The sequence below is a fragment of the Diprion similis genome, chromosome 3, assembly GCF_021155765.1.
Source record: "Diprion similis isolate iyDipSimi1 chromosome 3, iyDipSimi1.1, whole genome shotgun sequence".
NCBI classification, from domain to species: domain Eukaryota; kingdom Metazoa; phylum Arthropoda; class Insecta; order Hymenoptera; family Diprionidae; genus Diprion; species Diprion similis.
Genome location: NC_060107.1, coordinates 16,250,734 through 16,275,611, shown reverse-complemented (window position 1 = coordinate 16,275,611; position 24,878 = coordinate 16,250,734). Strand labels below are relative to the sequence as shown.

General features: G+C 37.2%; 5 protein-coding genes and 1 long non-coding RNA gene across 7 annotated transcripts; 3 read left to right on the top strand and 3 right to left on the bottom strand.

Annotated features, from left to right (window-relative positions):
* Positions 1–670: 670 nt before the first annotated feature.
* Positions 671–6,388, bottom strand: LOC124404143 (transient receptor potential channel pyrexia-like). The gene is made up of 7 exons (XM_046878041.1): positions 6,101–6,388; positions 4,831–5,155; positions 4,542–4,729; positions 3,985–4,462; positions 2,888–3,910; positions 1,936–2,184; positions 671–1,606 (listed from the first exon to the last, which is right to left on the bottom strand). The coding sequence occupies exons 1-7, from the start codon at positions 6,358–6,360 to the stop codon at positions 764–766; spliced, it is 3,366 nt and encodes a 1,121-aa protein (XP_046733997.1). The 5' UTR covers positions 6,361–6,388; the 3' UTR covers positions 671–763.
* Positions 6,389–9,190: 2,802 nt separating this feature from the next.
* On the top strand, positions 9,191–10,807 carry LOC124404403 (DNA replication complex GINS protein SLD5). Its single transcript, XM_046878499.1, has one exon. It carries the CDS (start codon positions 9,338–9,340, stop codon positions 9,989–9,991), a length of 654 nt encoding a protein of 217 aa, XP_046734455.1. The 5' UTR covers positions 9,191–9,337; the 3' UTR covers positions 9,992–10,807.
* Positions 10,808–12,420: 1,613 nt separating this feature from the next.
* LOC124404797 (rhodopsin-like) lies at positions 12,421–16,323 on the top strand. 2 transcript variants are annotated; one of them, XM_046879193.1, is made up of 9 exons: positions 12,421–12,567; positions 12,723–12,937; positions 13,242–13,480; positions 13,536–13,642; positions 14,010–14,116; positions 14,211–14,358; positions 14,471–14,581; positions 14,952–15,118; positions 16,179–16,323. In XM_046879193.1, exons 2-9 carry the CDS (start codon positions 12,723–12,725, stop codon positions 16,321–16,323), a joined length of 1,239 nt encoding a protein of 412 aa, XP_046735149.1. In that variant the 5' UTR covers positions 12,421–12,567. The 2 variants fall into 2 exon arrangements, with proteins under 2 accessions (XP_046735149.1, XP_046735148.1); XM_046879192.1 differs by having other exon boundaries at positions 12,705–12,937.
* Positions 16,324–16,326: 3 nt separating this feature from the next.
* On the top strand, positions 16,327–17,031 carry LOC124404799. The gene is made up of 2 exons (XR_006929029.1): positions 16,327–16,510; positions 16,545–17,031. It is a non-coding gene; the product is annotated as an uncharacterized LOC124404799 (long non-coding RNA).
* Positions 17,032–17,253: 222 nt separating this feature from the next.
* Positions 17,254–21,449, bottom strand: LOC124404798 (rhodopsin). The gene is made up of 6 exons (XM_046879195.1): positions 21,235–21,449; positions 19,610–19,945; positions 19,249–19,496; positions 18,290–18,548; positions 18,051–18,217; positions 17,254–17,644 (listed from the first exon to the last, which is right to left on the bottom strand). Exons 2-6 carry the CDS (start codon positions 19,937–19,939, stop codon positions 17,506–17,508), a joined length of 1,143 nt encoding a protein of 380 aa, XP_046735151.1. The 5' UTR covers positions 19,940–19,945; positions 21,235–21,449; the 3' UTR covers positions 17,254–17,505.
* A 2,253-nt stretch (positions 21,450–23,702) lies between these two features.
* On the bottom strand, positions 23,703–24,865 carry LOC124403978 (COMM domain-containing protein 2). The gene is made up of 5 exons (XM_046877753.1): positions 24,658–24,865; positions 24,494–24,571; positions 24,323–24,405; positions 24,041–24,214; positions 23,703–23,977 (listed from the first exon to the last, which is right to left on the bottom strand). The coding sequence occupies exons 1-5, from the start codon at positions 24,719–24,721 to the stop codon at positions 23,774–23,776; spliced, it is 603 nt and encodes a 200-aa protein (XP_046733709.1). The 5' UTR covers positions 24,722–24,865; the 3' UTR covers positions 23,703–23,773.
* Positions 24,866–24,878: the final 13 nt, after the last annotated feature.

Genomic DNA, 24,878 nt, shown 5'->3' with positions numbered 1-24,878 from the left:
TTTTTATGAAATAACCCATAATTCTAGCCATCGACCAACCTAAGAAACCAGTAAAAACCGATTTAGAACCGACAATAACCATTTCTAAATAGCTCTGATACCATCAGATAATTCGTCGAATTTTGGATTGCTAACATATATAAAATAAGCAATTTCTTATTAGACCTTCACTTCTATCAAATCGAATCATGAAAGTAGAATATTTGTGTACAGGAAGCAAAAGAATCCGATTGGACTTCAGAACATCGAAAGATTGAAAAAAGTACTGCAATACGCTAATCATGCCATATTTAGTTATAAAAATGTTTTTGAACGTTCATTTACGGCCTTTATTAACTCAATATAACACAGAAAAAGTATAATCGCTTGCATTTTTTTTTCTACCATCATATAATTCAAGTAAAACCGTGCGGCTGAAACGATCAGCTGATAACCTAATACGACGCCATATTGGATCTCGATAGAAATTAATAAATTCTGAAATCAATGTCCTTGGCTAACTATAGACAGCAATTCACATCCAGTATTGGCCTCCGCGTAGTTACAATTTGTAATTAATTACATTTTAATTACAAATTACATCTGTATTGATTGGTGCATTTTAAATTAGAAGATACATTCGTACTTTGTAATTGGAATTTACTACTACAAACTAATGGATTTTATTATGTCCTAGTTACGAAATAAAAATGGAATTTGTTATTGATTAATTAGAATTTTGTCTATCATTGCTCACAGCCAATGCTTGAAGTAAGACCGTATCTTACATTTCGTCTACGCTCACTACATGAGGCGCATTTCCTGAGAAAGCAATGTTCGCGTTTAATCTGAGTAACTGTCTCTGTAAAGTTCTAAAGCTCTGAGCTACGTTTTCAATTGTAAGTTCTGTTTTTTCCCACCTCGAAATAGAGTCGTCTTTCAATTTATCAATGTGTTCAATGAGACGCGACAAGTCGGAAGTAGCTGTGGCTTCTGTATTACTTTGTGATGGCACGAGAGTTTCTTTTTGGGAAACCTTTTGGAGAACCATTTCCAGATTAGTTAACCGGTTCAGAATGTCAACTATGGTTGGTTCTGACGTTTTTTGACCGGCCCTAGCGGTTTGTATGATGTCTTCTTTGATCGTAGAAGGTATCATCTTAAAAATAGTGCGGAGTGGTCTACCCGGATGAAGATAAAGTTTCGAATCAACGCATCTACCCTTCTCGACTCTGATGCGCCAGCTTTTTGGAAATAGGCGGAGTATCATTTTATTGTAGACCACCAAATCCAAGCTGCATAGGAAATTGACCTGCTTAAAGAGGCGCTGAGTTTTTCCTCGTATCTCCAAGTCGTTGATGTCATTAACCGCTAAACCAACCATTAAATTCATCAGAACGATCGCAGCTAGAACCAGAAAGGCGACGAATACCAGCCGTCCAAGTGTCACTGTCACTATGTAGTCTTCCTGTCCCGTAAAGAGATCCGAGTAATCGAATTCCGAAGTCATCATCACCATGGTCTTTACGAAACTCTGCCACGGGGAGCCAAATGGAGGTTCGCTCCGGAACTGGACCAAGAAACTGAAGGTGAAACCAATCACAAGAAAGCCAAACGTCAATAGCACCTGTGAAGAAGATAATGGATTGTTCGTGAATTTGTAATATACTTTCCGATACTTTCTTTAAGTAAATTCATAGAAATGCCGGGAGGCTTATGGAAATTTTTTTTACACGGGTTTTGACCATACGGACCCTACATACAGGCGACACCATCTAATGGCAGTAAATATACTAGACTCTATACGTAACTACCATGGGCGTCAAATAAAATTATAGAAGTGGTTCTTATCCCACCTATTTGACTTTAAATCGATTTATTGTCACAATTGCCCAGTGTTCTCCGTGCATCGATATTTGCATAATAGGGATCCCAGTACCAAATGCACGCCTGTACCTTGATAACGTTGGTGGCCACTTTTGAAAACATTAGTACGTAGTAACCCCATTCTGGGAAACGAGACAGCAAAAACATGAGCTCGGTCCAAGCTAGCAGGACGGCTACGGCAGCCACGTGACGAGTCCATTCGTTTGCGTTGTGATCAGCGAATACAACCAGCGTCGAAAGGATGAAAGAACCCCACTTGACCCAGGATTCAAGTTCGTGGAAGTAGGTCCAAGAACGTTGCTGCCCGTGTAAGAATTCCTGAAGATGATAAATTACTTCAAATACTCACCAACATTCCTATCATGGTATTTTTTTCAATTCCATACATCTCTTTGGATTGACTAAATTATTTACTAACGTTTCATATTCTCTCAGTCTTCAACCACCCATCACTAAGCTTCGAAGATAGATCCATTTTTATCATCAACTAGCAACCCGTTGCGGCTCCGCCCGCGATTATTTTCAAATCCTTTTTGTAGCAAAACTATTAAATATAGCCATATACTCTGAACTTTTTTGCAGAGCTTATTAAGACGTTGAAAATTCTTGAACATAACTTTCCTCTGTCTATTAGAGTTTAGTCAGCCTTCGCATAAGAGTGTAATCCCGTTTCTACTTAACTTACAAATATCGTTATGTCTCAAAACTATTGATCTGGTTGTAACAAAATGTAGTCTCAAACCTGTCCAGACATTGTAGCTTTGTAGCTATCCGCAGAAACAAAAGAATCAAAATCGATTCAGTAGATCTGGAGTTATAAGCTAACATGCGGACAAACAGAAAGACGTCGAGTTTTGTATAATGTAGAAAAGAAGACACCCAACGCAGAATCCCTGTTTTTCGTCACTATGGTATTACATTACGTCAAACATGTTGAGAATTTTTGGTTCTCTTTTAAGTTAATCGTCAAGTTCAAGCATTATCGATAATGTTGGTAATTATCAGTATGCTGTAAAATTACCAGAATGGCGATAGGCACAAGGCTGAAAAGCAGGACATAACTGCTCATCTGTGTGTCAAGAATAACTGGCGGTTCCTCTCCTTTATCCTTGTAGTAATAAATTCCAGTGATTAATTGCGTCGTAGCAACGACAAACACTGCGTAGAGTGCTAGATTGATCATGAAAAAAGGACTGAGAGCCCGCCATTTCAAGTACAAGAAACTTTCGATCAGGGGATGAATCAGTAGGCGTTTTTGGTTGAATTGGTTCCCGCTGTTAATGAGGGCATTGACAACTCTCATCTGCTCCATGTTTACGCCACGAGGTGTTAATATACTGTAATCAAGAGTGATTACACAATTGGGCTCATTAATTGTGTACTCGTTGATAGTGATGGCAGAGTCGAATACCGATTCGAGAAATTCGACGGGCCTGGGAACGTTGTAAACGAGGAAATCCATCGCAGACATACTTTTGCGGTCAGCGTCTTTTGTTACGACGGACAAATCGGCGCCGGCGTCCAACAGCAGTCTAATGCTTTCTCTGTTGCTGTGATAGCACGCCACATGCAGCGGTAGCCACCCGTGACTGTCCTGTATGTCAAGGATGTGAGTGTCACGACTTAATAGAACAGCCACGACTTCGTAGTGATTATGTGTAGCTGCTAGGTGCAAAGAGGTCGCCTTGTTGTGCGGGTTCTCTGTTGTTGTAGCCATAATGTCCGCACCGGCGTCAAGAAGAATTCTCACACAATCAACGTGTCCGAAATTCGCGGCCATGTGCAATGGCGTCATTCCAGAAATCACCAACTTGTCTCTGGCATTGATCATCAATTTCGTCGTCGAGGAGTCTCTGTCAAGCAGGACTTGAAGAATGTCGGCATAGCCGTGTTCGGCTGCACGATGGAACACCGTCACCTCACCGTGCAATTTGTGCTGAACGCTCGCGCCGGCGTTGAGAATCTCTTTAACGCAATCTACTCTACCACTAGCGATCGTGCAAAATAAAGGAGTTTCTCCCAGCTGGTTTTCCACCTCGATTATCTGTGTAACAGAATAAAGGGTGTTATTCCGCATATTAAGAAAAAATTTTGAAGCAAATGGAAGATTGAATCTACCGTTTGTGAGTCCGGAATGCTCAGCAGTTCTTGCATCATCTCCAGGTTACCGCTTGCAGCGGACAAGTGCAAGGCTGTGGATCCATTTCTCGAGGTGATCGTGACGTCTGCACCAGCTTCCAAGATAATGCTCACCCCTGGAATCCAATTTTGACGCATTGCCAATTGCAGAGGAGTCAGTCCAATGGAATTTACAGGATCAAGGTAATTCGGTGGGTCTTCACTGTTGGCTGTGTTCATCAACAGCTTCAACGGTTCCACCGCTTTTTTCGTGATACACAGATGCATCGGAGTGTCTCCAATCGAGTTCCATACAGAGCGAGGGAAATTTGCATTCAGAAGAGCTGTTATCGCGTCCAAGGAACCCAACTCAACAGCCGTATGTAGTGGTGTCACAATGTGACCTTGATTCCTGTATTCCGAAGAGAGGTAATGCCGGCTGCCAGCGGCTATCAATGATGCGATTACGCCTGGGTACCTGAATTATTGATAAGACTGTTTTAACTAAGTTTCTGTGATTAAATTCACAGCTCAAAATCAATGTGTTATATATCTACCTGAATTCCACGTCGCCCTCTTCACGGTGGTCGATTAGGTTTTCGCCTACTACATCAAGTGGCCTCATACCTCGACTGTCAACTTTATTAAACTCAGCTCCAGCTGCCAGAAGATGTTGCACACATATCAACTCTGTCCGTTTACAAGCTACGTGAAGAGGTGAACTCCCGAATTCTAAGACCGGTAGCTAAAAATTGAGATTACTGCACTACCGTGTCTTGAAAATGGTATACCCAAAGATCTGCCGGACTGTACTGATCAGACATGTTTTTCGCAGTCTGTACTCACCATGTCAATCACCGACTGATGATCGTGATCCCAGGAGTCGATCCACTCTGGCCGAATTTTATCTTTTATCACGACTTCTTCTATTGTTACATTTACCAGTTCTGGGGCATGTTCGAGAAGAAGCTTTACACAATCCGGGTTGCCTTCCCACGCCGCGAGATGCAAAGGAGTCCGTCCCATCGCGTCACGCGTTCCTTCGAGTTGGGCACCATTCTTCAATAGAGTTTGCAAAATATCGGTATGTCCTAAAAAGCTCGCGATGTGACAACTCGAAATCCGATGTGGCTTGCATGTCGCATTTGCACTGGCATCATGCTGGAGGCCACTAAAAATTATGAATTCTAAGTGTCATCACAAAATGCATAGTGCAAAAAGATAGACTGAAGAAAGAGAGTTGCATACATTCTACCCGATTTATGCCATGAGAATCGGGTCATAAACAAAAATCAGATAGATAATTAATCAAACATCGAGATAATTGACTGACAACGATAGATGTGTATCGATATGGGAAGATTGTGTACAAAGTATGTCGAGTATTAATGATGATCCCCTTGATTACAATGTGATCACTGCACCCAATAAATAGGCCGACAATCAAAAAAAGATTCAAAATAATAGAAATCAATAGAAAATTTGAATCCAGCTGAATCTGTTTTTTGATCGCAAAACTACAGTTAACGATTAGATGTCTAATTGAATCTGTTCCTATAGCAATGAGTGTCTAACGATGACAAAGAATTGACAGGAAAAGTTCAAAGTCGTGTGCAATATGTTTCTGTGGAAAGTGGTTCGAGACGAAAAAGTAGCCTTTCGCCATCGACAGATTTACACGAATTCAAATCGTTGCAGAATTTAAACAGAAATGACTGAATAGAAAATGAATTGTTTGAGACGCATTAACTCTATTTCAGATCATTAAAATTTTTTTCAAAAGAATCGAATAGGAATTATGGATAGAAACGAAACTGTGCGTTACACATTGAATCAAACTAAAATTGCGTTATAATTCAAACATAACAAAGTATAAAGAACCCAAACCTGTAGATACATATTCAAACAATCGAACGATTGATTTGGATGAATCGTCGCATAAGGCAATGCGTCTTTTTGAGAATTTTGGATTGAGAGATAACGACATTAATATAAATCAGTTTCAATACCGTTCATTTTCAATATTGATAGACAACGGCATTAAAATAAATCAGTTCTATTATTTTTTTATATACTGAGGAAGGCTGCATAATTTCAAGATTAGCATATACCGGACCGTTCAACCTCTGCCAAATTTCCGTCAACAACCGCTTGAAGGAGTTCCGTATTCAGTCGCATAAGACGGCGATCCATTCTCCGTTTCGCATTTTGATGCTCTGGTAGCGTTTCCGATGATCCCATCGGTGACGGAGACATCGGATAACTTGGACTTGATGGTACGGCTAACGTGACCATTAACGGAGGTAACAAAAGTTGCATTTTATCTTCCGGATCAGGTTCCGAAGTAGGCAAACTGTTGTAGTTATACTTTGACATCTCTTATGTATAATCCAAGAGATCGGTAAACTCGCCAAAATCAATTATACGTAAATATAAAGGCATACACTGGCGGATTCCGTCTCACTGGAATTGAACTGCAGTTACACTTAGATTCCACGGTATAGTTACGAATTTTTTACATTGTATTTTTACTGCAATTGCATTAAAAGTATACAAAAATCTCACCGAAAAGTGACTAAAATGAAGATTTTCTATATTTAATCCTTAATTTCGCAAATTTCAAAATTAGTCAATTTTAATCAAGAAATTTTATTTGTAAATTTTAAAGGAAAAGAAATTATTTTTACGAAATATTCAGATTATGGGTAATTTATTAAATAATTTTATTTTATAAAAGTAACAGCAACTTATTGTAATGAGTAAGAATTAAACTTTAAAAGTGAAAAATTAAATTTGATTTAAAAAAGTTTTAACTCGTAAAAATTATAGAAACAAATAATTTCGACGATACTCTATGAATTATATCCTAAAGATTTGCAATCCACAAATTTAAACAATTTTTAGAAAAAAAATTTTCCTGCGAGAAATTATTTGATGGGACTTATTGTTAGCGAAATTCGTAAGTATTGAATTTATAATTTAGAGATCGCCAGTGGATTAAAATAGTGATATTTATGTTATAGTAGAGAGGATTTTCCGAGTTTAATTTTGGTAAAACCTCAGTGGAAAGTTGTCACAAATACACCGAAGAGTCGAATGGAGCTTAAGTGATTATCTGGAATATCACTCTAACATCACTGACTTTAGGATCCACTGATTAAACACTAATAACACTGTGGAACCGAATCCGCCAGGGTATGAATTTTGTAACCGAGTTTAACTTTCGTCGGTATTAAAATGAATGGATGTTGACAGTACGTATTTTCAAATATGCTGGAATTATATTTTCTTACAGTTACACCCGATACGCTGATCGACTAAAGATTACGATAACCGTACATATTTAAGGCGGTTACCGCTGCAGGCCTCTAGTCTAGTGACTTATAATCTAACATGGACTAGAAGCAATATCTCCTAATCGCTATCAGGCTATTCATCAGCGTCATGACAGCTCATAGAATGTTTTTCGCTTTACTTACAACCAAGTGATTCTAAGTTGATGTACTCAAATCTCGCTGAAATGGCTCTCAGTGATCGGTGGATCAAGTTGATTTCAAATCCTTTGCCATTGAGTCTATCTTCAAGGTAATTGACTAATAGCGGATCCTTGATCTTGAATATCATTAAGTTTTTTTGCGATGTGTTATATGTCTATGTGAACGTTTACCGTAGAATGATGTTTGTATAATTTTTATGGCTTGAGGTATTTATTTTTCAAGAACCTGATATTCACAATTGCAATAATATATATGTATAAAGAATCGTATAGACATAGGAATCTGGATTTACGATAAATAAATTAGCCCAGTCTCCGTTACTCACTATACGATACTGAGAAATACCACAAATTTTTACAGAAAACTCTGGATTGATTTGGCGGGAACTTAAGCCTCTATTGGAGAAGTGTAACTGTACTTTTTACTTTGTATAAATCTACAAGAAAGCCAACATTTTTTTTAGAAAATAATGAAATATTTCACGACTTGTAAAAAATGTTCACACTATCATTTGAAAAAAGCATTGTTTTGGCATTGTCAAATATTTGTTTATTAACCGCAGTGTTGACAGTAGTGGAAATTGTGTAATTTTCATGAACTTGACTAGTTTGCTGAGAAGAAATCTTTTACATATTTATAAAAATTATTTCATTATTTATAGCAAACACATCTCCTACTGTTGTGAGTCTTGAATTGGAAAATGATGTACTCATAGATGTGCCCACTCAGGCTGAGTTTTGAAATTAGCCGCCAGCGCGTCAGCAGTCTTGTATCACGCGTGTGTCATCCATTGCCTGTGGATTGCTGAAGCGTTGACTGAAGAATTTCAGTTTAACGGCTGAAGTTACCTTTGTGCCTTTGTGTCTGCACGTGCTTGGAAAACCATCGCATGATATAAGCCTGGATGGAAAATTATAAGACCTGTGTATATAATAAATACCAGCGCTAGAACATGCCTAGAACAGAGACAAAACCAGTCTTCAACTGAAAAGAGCAAAAGAGATGAAAGGCAGTTGACTTTTAAAGATAGTTTTCAACGTCCGTTACCGTAACCGTAACCGCTTCAGTAGGAATTGGAGGTTAGGGAATCTCTGCTATAGTTTGCAACGAGTCACCAGTTGGCATTGTAAACCATAGCATAGATTCCCTATCCTCCAACTCTCTACTGAAGCGTTTACGGTTACCGTTATAGATTTTGAGCGCTTTCCTTTTAAATCAATTTCCTGACCCAAAACGACACAAGTGATGTCATTGGCCGGAGCTAACAGTGTCGTGCTGTGTCAGAAAATTGACGTAAAAAGAATGCGCCCATTGTAAACCATCCTTTAGGGTGCGTTCTATGCTCTAAGCTTGAAGCGCATTCAGTCAGCGTTTTTTATTTATTTATTTTGTTGAAAACTCGTCGCTGAGCAAATTGTAGCGAATATCGGAACAATCGTCCATCGCGTCATTGATTACATTTACACGTTGGCTGTTATTCCGGTTCTAATTGGATGCGTACCGATATTAGCTCCCGGTGCTCTAAACAATCTCTTTTGCACTCTCAAATTCGTGGATAGCTCTGCTTCTGTCCTAGGGAGTTTTTAGCACTGCCAGCTAATTTCGGAACGCATCTTATGGCCGTAAAAACTCGTGTAAATCAGTTAAACAGAGTATCTACTCTTCTAACTTGTTACAGTTTGCGGTCGAGTAAAGATTGTTGACATCAGTCGAAACTGTCGAGTACAGTTGTTGCATAGTCAATTGGTGACATATCGTCTGTATATAATTTCACATGTTCATGTTTTTATAAACATTTTTCACATTCCACCGAAGTTAGATTGCAGCCCCGATAACCGTCGTCACTCTGTTTTGCAATGGACGATAGCGTTGCGGATGTTTCAGAGCACTTGGACTCTAGCGACACTGAAGAATTCACGCCCGGCAAAGTACTTCAAGACATTGAAAATGCTTGGTTGAACGAAAAATTTGCACCGGAGATATTACCTCATCAGTCAGAGCTCGTTGATTGTATGCTCGAACAGATTTCGCACATGGAACAAAACATGACAAAACTGAAAAAGGGTGACATCAGGCTAGCTATTCATAAGATGGAAATTGATAGAATACGATTTGTTATAACAAGTTACCTGCGAACGAGATTAGAAAAAATTGAACAATACACCATACACATTTTGTCGGAAGATGACAAAAAGAGTCCGGAAGAATCTTACCTAACTCCAGGCGAACGCAAGTTTGCCAAAGAATACTTGGCCAGTATTGAAACACTTTTCACAACGGTCGCGCTTCAACACATGCCTGTTAATTTTCAAGAGTTCGAAATTGACAAACTTACTGTCAAACCAAATTTGAACAGTCACGTCTTTCTGCGAGTTAACAAACCTGTGCAAGGAATCATCTTACCTGGATCGGCAAATGATGAAATAGATTTGACGGTTGGTGCGCAGCGCCTTATTCAATACCAGCCAATCGCAAGCCTAGTCAAAGAAGGAGCAGTTCAATTAATATAGATGTCACATAACACGTCTTGTTGGACTTTCAAGTTGAAAATGATAGATAATCTAGTTATAACAATACTGAAAAGAAAAATGATCAAATAATAATTTCAACACTACAACTAATGTTTTGAACGTTAGCTTTTGTGAATAAAGTAGAATGAAATCACTACCGTGAGAGTTAAAACTTCAGAAGTTTAGTTATCAAGTATTTTACTAGAATAAAATTTCATAGCATCCTTAAAGTGAATAAAGCTCACTGTTTTTACAAACTTCAAATAATAATAGTGTTCGTTATTCGAAAATATAGATTTTCCATTCATAATTTCTGCTAGGTTGCACATCTATAATATTTATTAATATTGTGTAAGATGCACAATACAGTTGACCGTAAAGAGATACAAAACATTAAAATTAGTATATTTTTTTAGTTGTGAAGTAACTTTCTGTTCTTCAAATTAGATTAAGTAGATGCATTTTATTAATTCAATGTATTTCATTATTTGATATTTCCAATATTTCCGCTACCTGGGCTGTATCATAATGATACTTATACTGTGATCAATTATGTCAATATACATTAATAAAGTCCGTAAAGAATGATTAAGGATGATCAGAAATGGTTAAAAGCACAAGATAATTTTGGCTACATGTACTATAACCGTCTCACAAAACTGTAAGTGAAACTTGAATGTTCCAGCTTCAGAAAGTCCAAAGCCTGTCATTTAATTGTACAACTTCTTAGCGTAGCTTTGATATAATTTATGTGATTTGTATCTTCTAATCTGTTATATTCTAATCATCAATTGTGCCTTATATAATTCAATTGTAGGAATGATATTTTTAGAGGGACTACTTGCGATACCAGTTATATTATTATGAAATCATTACAAAGTATATAAATCTTGAGAATTTTGTACAAACAATAAATTGTATAAAATATCAAACCATATCTTTAATCTTTTTGGAACGGAATTGGTGAATAGTCCCTGGTCGTCGGTTATTAATCATAGATGTGACCGGTACAAAGTGGTGCGATCCAAAATGGACAAAAGTGTAATTAGCTAACAATTGCAATTGCATTTTGTAATTAAGGCAACAATGAAATACAAATTACGTTTCCCTTTTGTAATGAGAATAAAATATTTTAAAAACTGTAATTAGTAGTTTATTCCTGTTAGGTATCACAATAACGACCACCTTATGCTCAATGCTCAACAAAATCAGTTCTCTTTTCTTTATTAGATTTATTCATTTATTTATTTACACAGTGTAAAAATAAACATTCGAAAGATTCTCAACGATTTCTCACCTTACAAATATAATTTGTACTTTATTTGCTTGTAATCATGAAATGACAATGTAATTTGTAATGTATTTGCACTGATCATTACATATATGTGTAATAGGGTGTCCGTTATTAGGTTTACAATTCAAAATAGCGAATAAAACTGCAATGGCTGGTGATTCTTTCTCAGGGAGCTCATTTCACCATTTTCCTCTGCCCTTATATTTGAATTCGATATTATTTCGTTGAGTACGTTGTAATAAAAACATTACACCAAATTAATAGAAGATATCGAAGAAATAATACATTGAATCTCAAAATTCTCTTATATCTCACAAAAACGTTATTTCGTTTTAATTGAGTGTAGTTATTTACGAAATAAGTGATCTCATCCCAAATTTTTTTGATCCCACGTTTAGTTTGAAGTATGAACATTGTTCTCAAGCATCAAGTTAATTTTTTTAATCCACTTAATTTACGGAAAAAAAATGATCCAAAACATCAATGTATATTATATTAAAAAATTTCCACCGCCCGGTGGGATGTGTTGATATTATACGGAAATAATAACATTTGGCAGGAATTTTTTTCCTACAATTTGAACATATTTTTAGGATAAGATTGAAAAAATTCCCAAGTGATTAAAATAACGGACACAATTTGTTATTCATTCCCCAGTCATTATAGATTGTAATTAGACGAGGTTCACTGAGGTAGTACACAAATTTAGTCTATAAAGGTAAAAAGTTAAATTTTTTCATAAAAATTTTCACTATGCCATGCTCCAACCTCCCCTACGTATATGTCACCGATTTTTTCAGTGGTAATACTGATCTCTGGACCAAAATTGTGTTGATAAAAAATTGGGAAAGTAATTGGTAATCATGCCCTTGAAACCATATACTCATATATGCTAAAGCTAATTCAATTGAAAATCTACAATACCAATTTGAAATACGACAGCTGTCACTATCATTTAATTTATTGTTCAACTAGCTGTCTCGAGAAGCCAGTTGAAACTACCTAAAGTACAACCCTTGTGCCCGCTTGTGCTGTAGATCGGCAGGCATATACGAGTCTTTAGTTGAAGTATAGATGAATATATTTGAATAATTTATCAAGCAAGGTCTTCTTACTCTCAATATATATACAAGATCAAATTTACACAGCCACTGCAGTAATGGCGAATATTTGATGCACCAATGTTGTACGTTGTACCCTGGTTACCGTCCTACTATCAGAGGAAAAATATTTCTAGTTGTATTGTGATTAAACGAATTCTGCAGACGCAATAACGTCAAAAGTAAGTGCTCACGGGAAAATGAAAAAATTATTATATACCAACTTTTGTATGTGCTTGTCTGCGTGGGTGAATTAAAATTATCTGCTGAATGAAACCACAATTAACAATGAACGCTGTGCGACAATTGATCCGTAGACATGTGTGTCTGCCCTCAGATGGAAGCAGCAATATCCGCTGATACACAGCAAATTTTCCATCCCATGTCGTTGGATCATGTTCGAAACGTATCAGAGTTCACAACTGGGAGAGCTGCTCTTGAGGTCATATCCACTATGGGGCCGCAGGTTGCACGGCAATGGATGCGGTTCAATAATCAAACGGTTGCTGACAAAGTCCCATCTGAAATGCTTCATCTAATTGATCCACATTGGTAAATACTATGTCGGCTGCTTGGGCATAAATGCAATTTCCATGCAAACCCTTAGCAATAGTCAAAATTTCCGTCAAACAGTCAACTCCTCTGGTAAACGTAAACGTAAAGCTAGATTAATTTTATTATAGTTATATAGTATCATGCCAATATGCAACTATCGTGAGGTTTTTACCGCATTCACTATTCCGATATTAGGATTCTTAAATTTAAAAGACGCCATCTGCTGGCAGTGAATATCTTACACCAACTGTAATATGAAAAGTACTATCTAAAAAATAAAAATGCAGATTTACTCTTATAGGTACCAATTTCCACCCATGGACCCGCTGTGGCACAAGATCCTTGGTCTTGTGATGATCGTCCTGGGGATAATGGGTTGGAGCGGTAATGGCGTCGTAGTGTACGTGTTCATGCTTACACCATCGTTAAGGACTCCAAGCAATCTACTCGTCGTTAATCTAGCCTTTTCGGACTTCCTCATGATGATCATAATGTCCCCACCAATGGTTATTAACTGTTATTACGAAACTTGGGTGCTTGGTAAGTGAATCATTTTCGACAAAGGAGTTAGTCCTGAAGATTCCAATTCTTTCAGGACCTCTGATGTGCGACATTTACGCAATGGTTGGATCACTTTGCGGATGCGCTTCTATTTGGACTATGACTGCCATTGCTCTGGATCGGTATAATGTTATTGTGAAGGTCAACAGCCATTTAATAATCCCATGTATTACTCACACGGAGATCATCTACAGGTCTCTCGATCATTGATTTCGACTCAAACTTCTAGGGATGGTTCTTTGGTATTAAATAATATTACTAGTTTCCTGATCAGTAAAATCCTGATATGTTATAGTTTCGTCTAATGGTTCTTCCTTCGCTCAATTTATAGTAACCGATGAGGCCATCGAAATATCGTATTAAATGCCCCATATTTTAGGCCAAACGAAAAATCGCATTGAAGTTTGAGTACATAACCGATCATCAAGCGACCTGATACGAACATTGTCTGCTTAATCTACTGGATAGGCTTGCCGTGACTTAGAAAAACACACGTATACGTTTACAGGGAATGTCCGGCACTCCATTCACCATCAAAAAAGCAGTTTTAGAAATTCTGCTGATCTGGATGTTTGGATTAGTTTGGAGTATACTTCCTATGATTGGGTGGAATAGGTATCAAGATGCTTGGACTCTATTATATATCCTTGTGTAGATATTCAGTAACTCAATACTGTGTCCTCGTATCTTCTTCAATTTTCTCGTATAGGTACGTCCCAGAAGGCAACATGACCGCTTGTGGAACGGATTATCTGAGTAAAGAATGGCTCTCCAAATCCTACATTCTGGTTTACTCTCTATTCGTTTATTACTTGCCGCTCTCCACTATCGTCTACAGTTACTATTATATTGTCTCGGTGAGTTGCTGACGAGATTTCTGAGCTTTGAACGCACCTAATTTTTAGGTTTTATCCAGAAGTACAGTGCCGTAGTTGATTGATGAGAAACATTTTTTTCTTTATAATGTAGACGGTTGCAGCGCACGAAAAGGCAATGAGGGATCAAGCAAAAAAGATGAACGTGGCTTCTTTGCGATCTGGTGATAATCAAGCAGCCAGTGCGGAAGCCAAACTAGCAAAAGTAATATTTGTTTATTATATCTGGTATGACACGCGCTATTTTTTTCAACACCTGTGAAGGAAAATTTAGGTTGAGAAACACTGCAGGTGCTACTGACAGGGCGTAACATTGCAGTTAGGTAACACGCTCAATGACACAGTGCGTAAAATTGAGCTATTCGAAAGTGCGCATGCACCCAAAAAAGACCTCGTGTGTAAAATCGAGCACTTTAGTTGTGCGCATGCGCAACCATCGTTTTACCGCACTGCTCGAAAATGCGGGACTACACTCACACTCCATAGGCATCGAAAATCGGACTCTTCGAGCAGGTGTTGGAAAAATAATTTCTTCAAGCTTCGGAAAATAAATTTGTTCTTTTACATTTTCACAGGTGGCATTGACTACAATATCGTTATGGTTCTTAGCCTGGACACCATATTTAGTAATTAACTATGTGGGCGTCTTCAACATCGCTAAGATAAGCCCTCTCTTTACGATTTGGGGATCACTTTTTGCCAAAACAAACGCTATCTACAATCCAATTGTCTATGGCATCAGGTAAACGAACAATTACCGAACTAACAATTTAACTCCTGGTGAATAAAAATAACAAAAATGTCCTATTTTTTGTTTTATCATTTCTTCAAATTATGCCATATTTTCGGGCCGTTCTGTGGAAAATTTTGTATTATTTCAGGAAATATTTAAATTATTCCGATCACCTCAGTGTTTTTGAGAAATTCTAGAGTTTGTGGAAGGCACTCATTTCCTTTCCAAATTTCATTCTCTATTGAAAATTGGAAAAATTCTTTGTTTTCGGCGTTCTAACCATTTCTGATCAAACAGAGCTAGAGATGAAAATAAGACCAATTACTAATCTTAAAAATTTCCCTTATGATGAAAAATTAGAACATGTTGCTGAGAAATGTTCGAAATTAATCTTTCTAAAATTCAGGTGCACAGAGAGAAGGGATTGTTTGAATGAACAGAGAGATCTTTGTGGGCGCCGAAAAAAAATATTTTACTTCAGGTATTCCGCAAAAGAACATTTTACAGACTCAAGAAAAATCTGCCTTCTTGAAATGAAATATTTTCTTCATCACTCGCAAACGAGCCGTGGGTGATTCTAAAATACTTTTTACAAAGTAGGAGTTTTTAGAAGGGGTTAATGATTTCATTACGACCTAAAGGTTAGCCGAAAGCGACTACTGAAGTCCTTATTCGAGACAAAAACAGTTTAGGAGCACATTCCATACAATATTTTTTCTGCCACAGCATGAAAAGTCATTTTGACACCCAGACGTGAAAAAGTGACGTTGTCATGCTTGCGACGAAAAAAAATATTTCTCTGTCTGGAAAATATGCTAATATCTATTAAAGAATATTTCTAGTAAAACTAGAATTATAACAACTTTTCAGAAATTTTCGTGAAATATCAAAGTTTTTCCGTAAATATGCTGCCCGGATATTGTAAGATAGTTCAATGAAAACTTCGCAGAAATGATTAGAATTTGTTAAAGAATTTTTGCAGAAAAACCGTGAATTTCTTAGGGTTTCCGAAAATAATTTTTGCCACATACTGAAACGACGAGAAGAAAATTTTGCTCTTTATTCGCAGCCATCCCAAGTACAGACTGGCGCTGAAAGAAAAGTTACCATTCCTGGTGTGCGGATCAACAGAACAACCGGCAGCACCTACGGCTGGACCGCCTCCAGCCAATTCCGATTCTGCATCTACGAATACAGCTGATGCGAAGGCTTAGAAATCAATAGTAGGTACAATTCCCGCGAATCTCACCTTTTTATGTTCGTAATATTGACCAATAAATTACCTCCTGAACACTCAAAGCAATTTACGTAATTATACGTGGTGATGACTGCGGAAATACGCTGTTGCCTCGACGCGTGCGAAACGACAAAACACATAAATGCAATCGAAATCCAAATCACGTGGCTTGAACAAGACACTGCACTGGGCGATCAGTTGATCATTTTAGTCTTGGTGTTACATAAATCATGAGAATAAAACTTCGTGCAAGTGATTACACTTTCGTTTTGCTGCGTCGAGTCAACAAAAAGCCAAACGTGCTTCAAAAAATGATTTTAGTAACGACTAGCGTCGGTAAAGGATCGGTAAAGAGGATGCGGTTCTGCTTTTCTTTGCTAGTAAAAGAGATATGTCAATGCTGTTTAATTTTCATGCAGGATTTATTCAAACTTTAAAAATAAAACACACACGGTGCCTTTGCCAATCAGTATATCCAAGGTCATAAAGCCAAAGTGCCAGTTTCAAGGTGAAGTCGTATTTAGTGCCAAGAATAAGCCAAAATAAGTTTACAAAACACAGGCGACGAGACTTCTTGTATCGGATAATCGGTGAACTGTAAGTCCTCTCGAATTGTGGTGGCATTCGAGAAACAAGTTCAAGGATAAATGCCAAACAAGAATTTATCGCCAAGGCCATATTGTAAGAAATAAAAGAGACCAAAAAGTTGGCAGGAATTCGTTCCTTTTTCCGTACGTCAATTTCGCGTTCGTTCCCACTTGTCACTTTCAGCAGAAGACTTTTTCCCCACCCTCAGTTGTTCAATTGAGCAACAAGCACAAAGAATTTGCTCGTCTCTAGATTTTGCTTTGCTAAGGTGCTAATTTATCGATTGCTCAACGCCACTATAAACATTTCGTTCTCAGTCAATTGCCACGGTTTCATTAACAATATTCAGTGTATTTGGAAGTTTCTCGCGACTTTACTTTAATATTTACAATCAACAATTCTGAGCGTGAATTCCCGTATATCAATTGAAGTACGTGGCTCTCGTTTTATTTATAATCATTTTGTTTTACGCGTGTTAAATTGTATCATTTGCAAAATTTTTACCCTCTTTTTTTGGAAATTTTGAATTCCTTTATCACGTCCGGCGAATTTAGTTTCCATCGCAATCAACTTATGCGGCAGGCTTCTCGTTATCGGTCAGTGTTGTGACGCCAGAAACGGTTGAGGTAGCGTCTCCGCCATGGCCTGCATCACCACCACAGGCTAATGATGGGAACTTCTTGAAGAGTGCAGCTCTGTATTTCGGATGGCTGTAAGTGCATTTCGATAAAATGAACTATGTAATCTATAAATTCAAAGACCTAAGTAAAAGTAAAATTTCAGTGATCACTCAAGTTTTTTCCTGCTTATTGAATACAAAGTTTCATGACTTTCACCCATTTTATCTGTAAAATTGTGTTTCATTGTGATCGCATGTTACTAAATATATAAAAATCTGACGAAGAGAATATCAGGCTTATGGATTATGAATTCTGCTCAAGCTTATAGGGTCGTTTCTTTTGTCGTTTCCGAAACAACGCTAGAAGTGCTAGCAGAACCTGTGATCCAAAGGCCAAATACTTTCCTTGTGAGCCAATTTTACCAAAACACTATTTCGACAAAGGAGGGCTTGATGAGATCCTCGATCGCGATGTGGAAAAGAGATCGAAGGCTTACCTGATGCCATAGACGATTGGATTGTAAACAGCATTTGCCTTAGCGAATAGGGAGCCCCAGATAGTGAAGAGAGGAGTGATTTTGGCGGATTCGAAAACTCCAGCGTAGTTGATGACCAGATAAGGTGTCCACGCCATGAACCAAAGAGAGATCGTCATCAAAGCGACCTGTGATCGAACAGATTAATCAAAGTCGAGTGAAACTGTGAAACTTCTGACCTACAACAAGTTTATAAATACCTTGGCAAGTTTGGCCTCAGCGCTTGCATTTTGATTGTCAGAAGATCTCAACGATGCCACGTTCATTTTCTTAGCTTGTTCGCGCATCGATTTCTCGTGGGCTGATACAGCTGATATGATGAAATAGTAACTGTAGATGATCATGAAGAGTGGAAAATAGTAGACAAAGAAGCTGTACACCAATATGTAAGACCTTGACAGCCAATCCTTGCTCAGATAATCTGTGCCACAGGCGGTCATATTCCCTTCTGGCACGTATCTGGGTTTAAGAACAGAAATTAATCGCATCAATCATAATTCTTCTCATCAGAAGCGAACCACAATTAGGCATAAACACCAATATTTTCGATTCTGAATATCCCGATAAATAACCAACCCACTTTTCTTCAACGATATATCGAAAAATATCGGAGATGAAGCAGGGAATTTGTCGTTTGCGAATGATAACTATTTAAAATTATCGAATTCGGCAACATCTGATGGCTCAGAACAGGACTGGCAAATCGTTATTTGACCCTCATGCACTCTACTGCTTTCTTAAGAGCCATCAGATGCTACCGCGACGGATTGGCCTGTTTCAAACGGGTGTAATTCGCAAACCACAAATTCTTATCAAAAGTAAAAAAACATTTCAGTCGCAGATTTTCACGAAGAACACATTGGTAGCCTATGTGATGGTAGTTCTGGGTCACCCATTAGATGTTTTACTGAATTATGACGTTGCAATCCGCCATAATGATATTATCATACAAGACTGTGATATCACAGTCCGCCATTGTGATGCTATAATTCGACACGGTGACATCAAAATCCAACCCCTAATAATTTCTACAATATTCATTATCTGTTTGAGGCTAAAAAGACCACTTATATACTCGAGTATTTTCTACAAGATAAAATCACTCAATCGCGAGATACAAAAAAAAATTCGTTCTATGTTAATGTCTAATTGAACCTACCTATTCCAGCCTAACATGGGGGCGATTGTCCATATAACAGAAAAAGCCCAAACACCCAAAATGCGAAGTAGCGAACCCTTGATGGTCATTGGTTTGGCCGACAGTCCCTTGACGATTACGTTGTATCTATCAAAAGCGATCATTGTCATTGTCCAGATTGAGCCACATCCAAACAGGGAACCGAACAACGCGTATATCTCGCACATCAACGGTCCAAACACCCAAGTTTCGTAATAACAATTGATCACCTGCGATAACAAAGATGAGAAAATTGGGGATCGGTTAGTTTCTTAGATTTATAACGAGTAGAATTCGCCGAGTTTAACGCTTGTTTGGATTTTTTTTTTTTTTGTCATCTTACCATCGGTGGGGACATGGTGAACATCATGAGGAAGTCCGAAAAGGCCAAATTGACTACGAGAAGATTGCTCGGGGTACGGAGCGTCTTCGTCGAGCAGAATATGTAGACGACCATCCCGTTTCCAACCACGGATACGAACCCTAGGCATGCGATGACGAACCCCAGGATTCCGTGCCACAGAGGGTTCATGGGGGGGAACTGATACCAATGAGAATCGACCAGGTGTAACATTTCGGCGGGTACCTTGTCGACAACTGTTTGGTTGCCGAAACCGCCGGCCTGGGCCGACCACGAGTAGGCCGCAAAACTGGGCCCCGACATCACGGTCATATTGAACTGCAATGAGTGGTTACAATATGTAAGTACGTGCAACACACACGGATCGGAGTCCAGAAATCGGAAAAAGATTGAAAACAACTGAAAATAAAGCATTTCAATCCGACTAAATCCGTTAGTTTGATCTCAAAATTACGATTGAAAACAACAGCTTAGATGATTAATTTAAACAGTTTCTATACTAATAAATGGCCAACGATTATAATTAATTTGACAAATATTGTTACAGTTGCAGATTTTCGAATGAATATATTATGTCTATAGAATGTAATTCAAAGTGCTTTATAAAGAAAGTGCGTTTCAAACAATAAAAATATTTCATATAACTTTCATTACGTATTGAATTATAAATTTCTGATAATTTGATTCACTATAAGAAGAATCTAATGAAAAACGATGAAAGGGCAATACTATTCAGGCATTAACTTGGATTAAAATTATGACCCCAAACAGCACAAAACTTAAAGTCATCAGAAAGACGTCTAAACGATGTGTTATGCGCGATTTTCAATGTCTATGAGGTCCCGAGGACATTTTTTAGGCATGAAGATATCTTTTGGGCATAAATACATCTTTTAGGCACCAGAATATGGCGCATAAGACATCCTTTAGACGGCTTTTTGACGACTTCAAGTTTTGTGCTGTCTAGGACAATATCTAAACGAGACGCAATAAATTTATTCCAGGTGAAGGTAAATTTGTACAAATGACTCGAAAAGAAATGAATTGAGATGGTATTGTGTATTGCAATTTGATTCGAAGTAAAATTACGGTACAATTCGAATACGAAAAAAATTAAAACAAACCACAGCAGTAGCCACTTATTCAAGACAATAAAACGACAGATTCGAATTCATTTTAGCATCATACAAGTTTTTCTGTGAAATTCCGCTTGGCGGAAACAAAAACGAATCTATTCAAATAAGCTGTAATATTTTTTTGTGTTCAATCCCGAAATCTGAACAATTCAAAGTGGCAGTATACACCAATAAAAAACGATGGCGCAACCTAATGCGAAATGACAGTATACAAAAACCAAAACAATTAATCGGATTATGCCGATCTCCGCTGAATCCAAGTTTCGAATCTGATGACTCAAAATGGGGGTAGACACTAATACAAAATGGCAGTATATAAGACTCTTGAGAATATGCAGGATTGGATCACACCGCAATCACTTGAGATCTTCGTTCTCCTTTTCAGAACTGAAGAATTCATGCTGTTAAATTTCACCATTTAATTTTTGGCACTGGTAGTTGAGAGTTGGTTCACCTGGTATTAATTATTACCTTCGATTACTTGGAGAAAATCGTCTGATAACGAACTAATCCAAGTAAGTTTAATATGGGCTGTTGGTATGCCGGAAATGAACGAACGTGGGCGGCCACAGGTTGAAAACAACAAAGGAACGAGGAAAGGTCTATCGGAGCCTATTCGTCCACTGTTGGATGCGGCTCAAGGTGCGTTCCTCAGGGGCCCGCTTAAATATGCACAACGCTGAACTCAGTGTCGTCGCATATGTACTCTTGTCCGTATATCACACCGACGATCACATTCAACCAAACTTAAGACCCCAAACAGTCTTAAGACGCCGCTTATTGAGTTAGGGGATTTAAGAATACCTTGAACATCTTACGATCGCCTGGAGGATGGGAAACAGAGCCCTTATAAATTCATAAAACAAGACAAATAAAGCACGGTAAACGAAATAAGAAGCAAGGTGAACTTAATAATTCCATTCTCTGCAATGTTAGGGAAGATCTCAGCAATCGTTGGAATTTTTTTTAGGTACTTCTAAAAAATATTTCATATTTCCGAACAGTCCTGGATTACATCCTGTATATTAAATTATTTATAGAAAACTTTGAATTTTTATGGTAACATCTAAGAGATTTCCAAACTTTCTAAACGAGAGTTTCTGATAAGAACTCATTCTCTTTTGGAACTTCATTTTCTATGAAAAATCTGCAAACCTACAAGTTTTTAAGTTTCAGATCATTTTTTACCAACAGTGAGTTAAGTTCGAGGTAACAATCGAATTAATTTCTGGGAACAAATCAGATATCTTTTCAGACACGCTTTTTTATTCAACGGCTAAAAAAAAACTGAGTTTGAGTCGCGGACTATTTACTTCCGATCAAGTTGAGTTAGAGGTGAAAGCCGGACTAATCACTCCTAGAGCTTAATTATTCTTTTAACGAGTTTTCGATATTAATTGCAATTAATCCAAAAACCTGCAATCGGCCAAGTTTAAGTTTATCTAAAGAAACTTTGATTGTCAGGATCCCAAGTACGTGCTTTACAATCAGTTTTACAAGCTAACGATTCGAATATAAAGGGACAGAAAACTCCGTGCAAGGCGCAGCCATATTTCTATTTCCTCACATTGACCCTGACAGTAACAAGGGTGTCTATAGTGCAATCGAGAATTTAGTTTCCAGGACTATACCAGGAGTTTTTGGGCCAATTGAAAATTTGAAAAATTCCAGGGTCTTGATTTCTTATGAATCTTTATGAATAGGATACGTTGGTTAGGTGCTTAACCTTTATATAGCAGTTTATATACACAGTGAATTGCTAACGCCTGCATTGTCCATCGTCTGCTAAAATTTAACACATTCAAGACAGCATATGACAATTACAATGGCACAATTTTTAATCAAAACAGTATAATATCAATTTTTGCAGGGTAAATCAAAATATCCCAGGATTTTCCAGGAGTCAAGGAGCAATTTTATATGTTTCAAGATAATTCCGGGATTTAAAGACGTTCATAGAAGATCGAAGATTTTCTATTCGTCATGACTTGTTAGTACAATACTCTGTTTCAAAGATTCACTATTCAGGCGCGGATCGAGGAAAAATTGGAGCACGGGGGGGGGGGGGGGGGGGGCGAAGCCGAGTCAGATTGAAGGGGGGCAAAAATAAGATTATCAAATAAATTTTATAAATACGAAAAAAATACTGTATTCATGACTATAAAAATACTGTATATCATGGCTGTATCTTCAAATTTTATAGCTTCAATTTTTAAACTTTAAATCAAGGTTTGTCTTGATAAAAATTATCGCTGAGTAATTTTTCAATATTCTATTTCAAAACAAATTGTACTAAATCGCTTCAACCCGATTTTTTTGGGAATGTGTGTTATAGCAGCAAAAGGTAAAGTTGAAATAATCATTAGCCTTATATAACATTTGAAGACCTGATTTGTCTCAAAGCTGAAGTAAATTAATTACTGATCTAAGATCTGAATCAAAGACCAAACGATTCCTATCTACATTAATTTGCATTATATTTAACGAATAGAGTGTCAAACATTCGCCGTTCAAATCGAATTATTCTGATCCCGTTTTCGAATGTCTTGGTTTACTGAGTTATAGAACGGAATTATAATTATTGTTTGTTTCGATAATAACAATAATCATTAGAAATTAGATAAATTATATAATTTTTCAAATCGATTATTTATACCGCATTTGCATTACATTTCGTTTATGTGGTTTTCTTTTTATAAACTTCTATAATTTGTACCGGACAATACTGCCGAATTAATTTCAGAATGGCTGAAAAGCAAAAATTTGAAAAGTCAAAACATTGGGTTAGGCAATGCGATAAATTTTTATAAATCTTTCTAATCACAGTCGCCCTGAATAAAAGAGGTAAACAGTTCGACGACATTGTGTACCTACCAAAGAACGCGGATTGCATAACCAATATGTTTCAGGTTAAATAGTTTTATTTAAAAAAATGAGAATTTTTATATACTTACGCTATATTATATATATACATAAATATTTTATTTGGTAAAAGTAATTTAAACGCTATCTATTTAATACTCCTTGCAATTTTACGTAGGTGTTGACTCCGGCCATCCTGCAAAGCTTGTTCTAATTCTTCAGTGATGTGCAATAAATTATTTGGGTCAGTTTGAACAATGAAATGTTCAATTTCTCGGTGAACATTAGATCGAAGACTGAAATCAAGGATTACCAAAGGTGTCACTTGACTCAACAACGATCTGGATGAAATCTACAATTGAAAATAATATTTAGAATTTGATGAAATGGCTGAATGCTGAGATGCACATCTCACCTGTGTTTCGAATCTCCATTCCATGCTCTGGTATTCTTGCAACTTGACCCCAAGTGTCGATAGTATTTCTGATATTTCAGACTGTTTTGTCGTATATAATTTGGTGAGTAGCGCATCGTGGTCTTCAGAGAAGCCCAGGGCAATTACTGAATCTCGAAAATCAGAAGTGCTCAACTGCAAGGAAAAGATTATTATTGAGACTTCAGAAAGGTGACAGAATTGATACTGTAATTCCGGATGCAAAGTTGAAGATAAACTTTCATGTATCTGTGCCACAATCACCTTGCATTTGCAGCTTTCTACTAGCAAATTGATGAGTCCTTCTACAGTGCATCTGACATCCTCAGGCTGGACATCTAATTTTTCTGTTAGAAAAAGGTTTAGCACACGTGACTAATCGTATTATAAAGTATGTACAAACGCAGACTGAATATCAATGTATTACAAACTTACGAGCAGCTACATTATACAACTTGAAGTTTGGTCCATTGTGCAAATAATCCAATGCTAATTTACAAAAGTCCTGTAAAACTAAAAAGAATAGTTCAACTTTGTGTATATATATTAAATCGTGGAATGAATGCATAAAAGATTATTTTAAATCCATGTATTATTACCATTTGTTGATTGTTCTACTAGAAAAAGAATATGTTTTTTATGCTCGCTTTTTAACGTAAGCATATTAGAATTTTAGATTATTAAGAAAACTAGAAGACTAAACTCAATCCAGTTCTTGGTAATTTTAAGTCCGTGGTAATTACTTCAGGATATCAGATGGGCATAACCTAGAACCGAAATGGCAAAGCAGGTTTTTCAAGTCTTCTCTTTTTCATGAGGG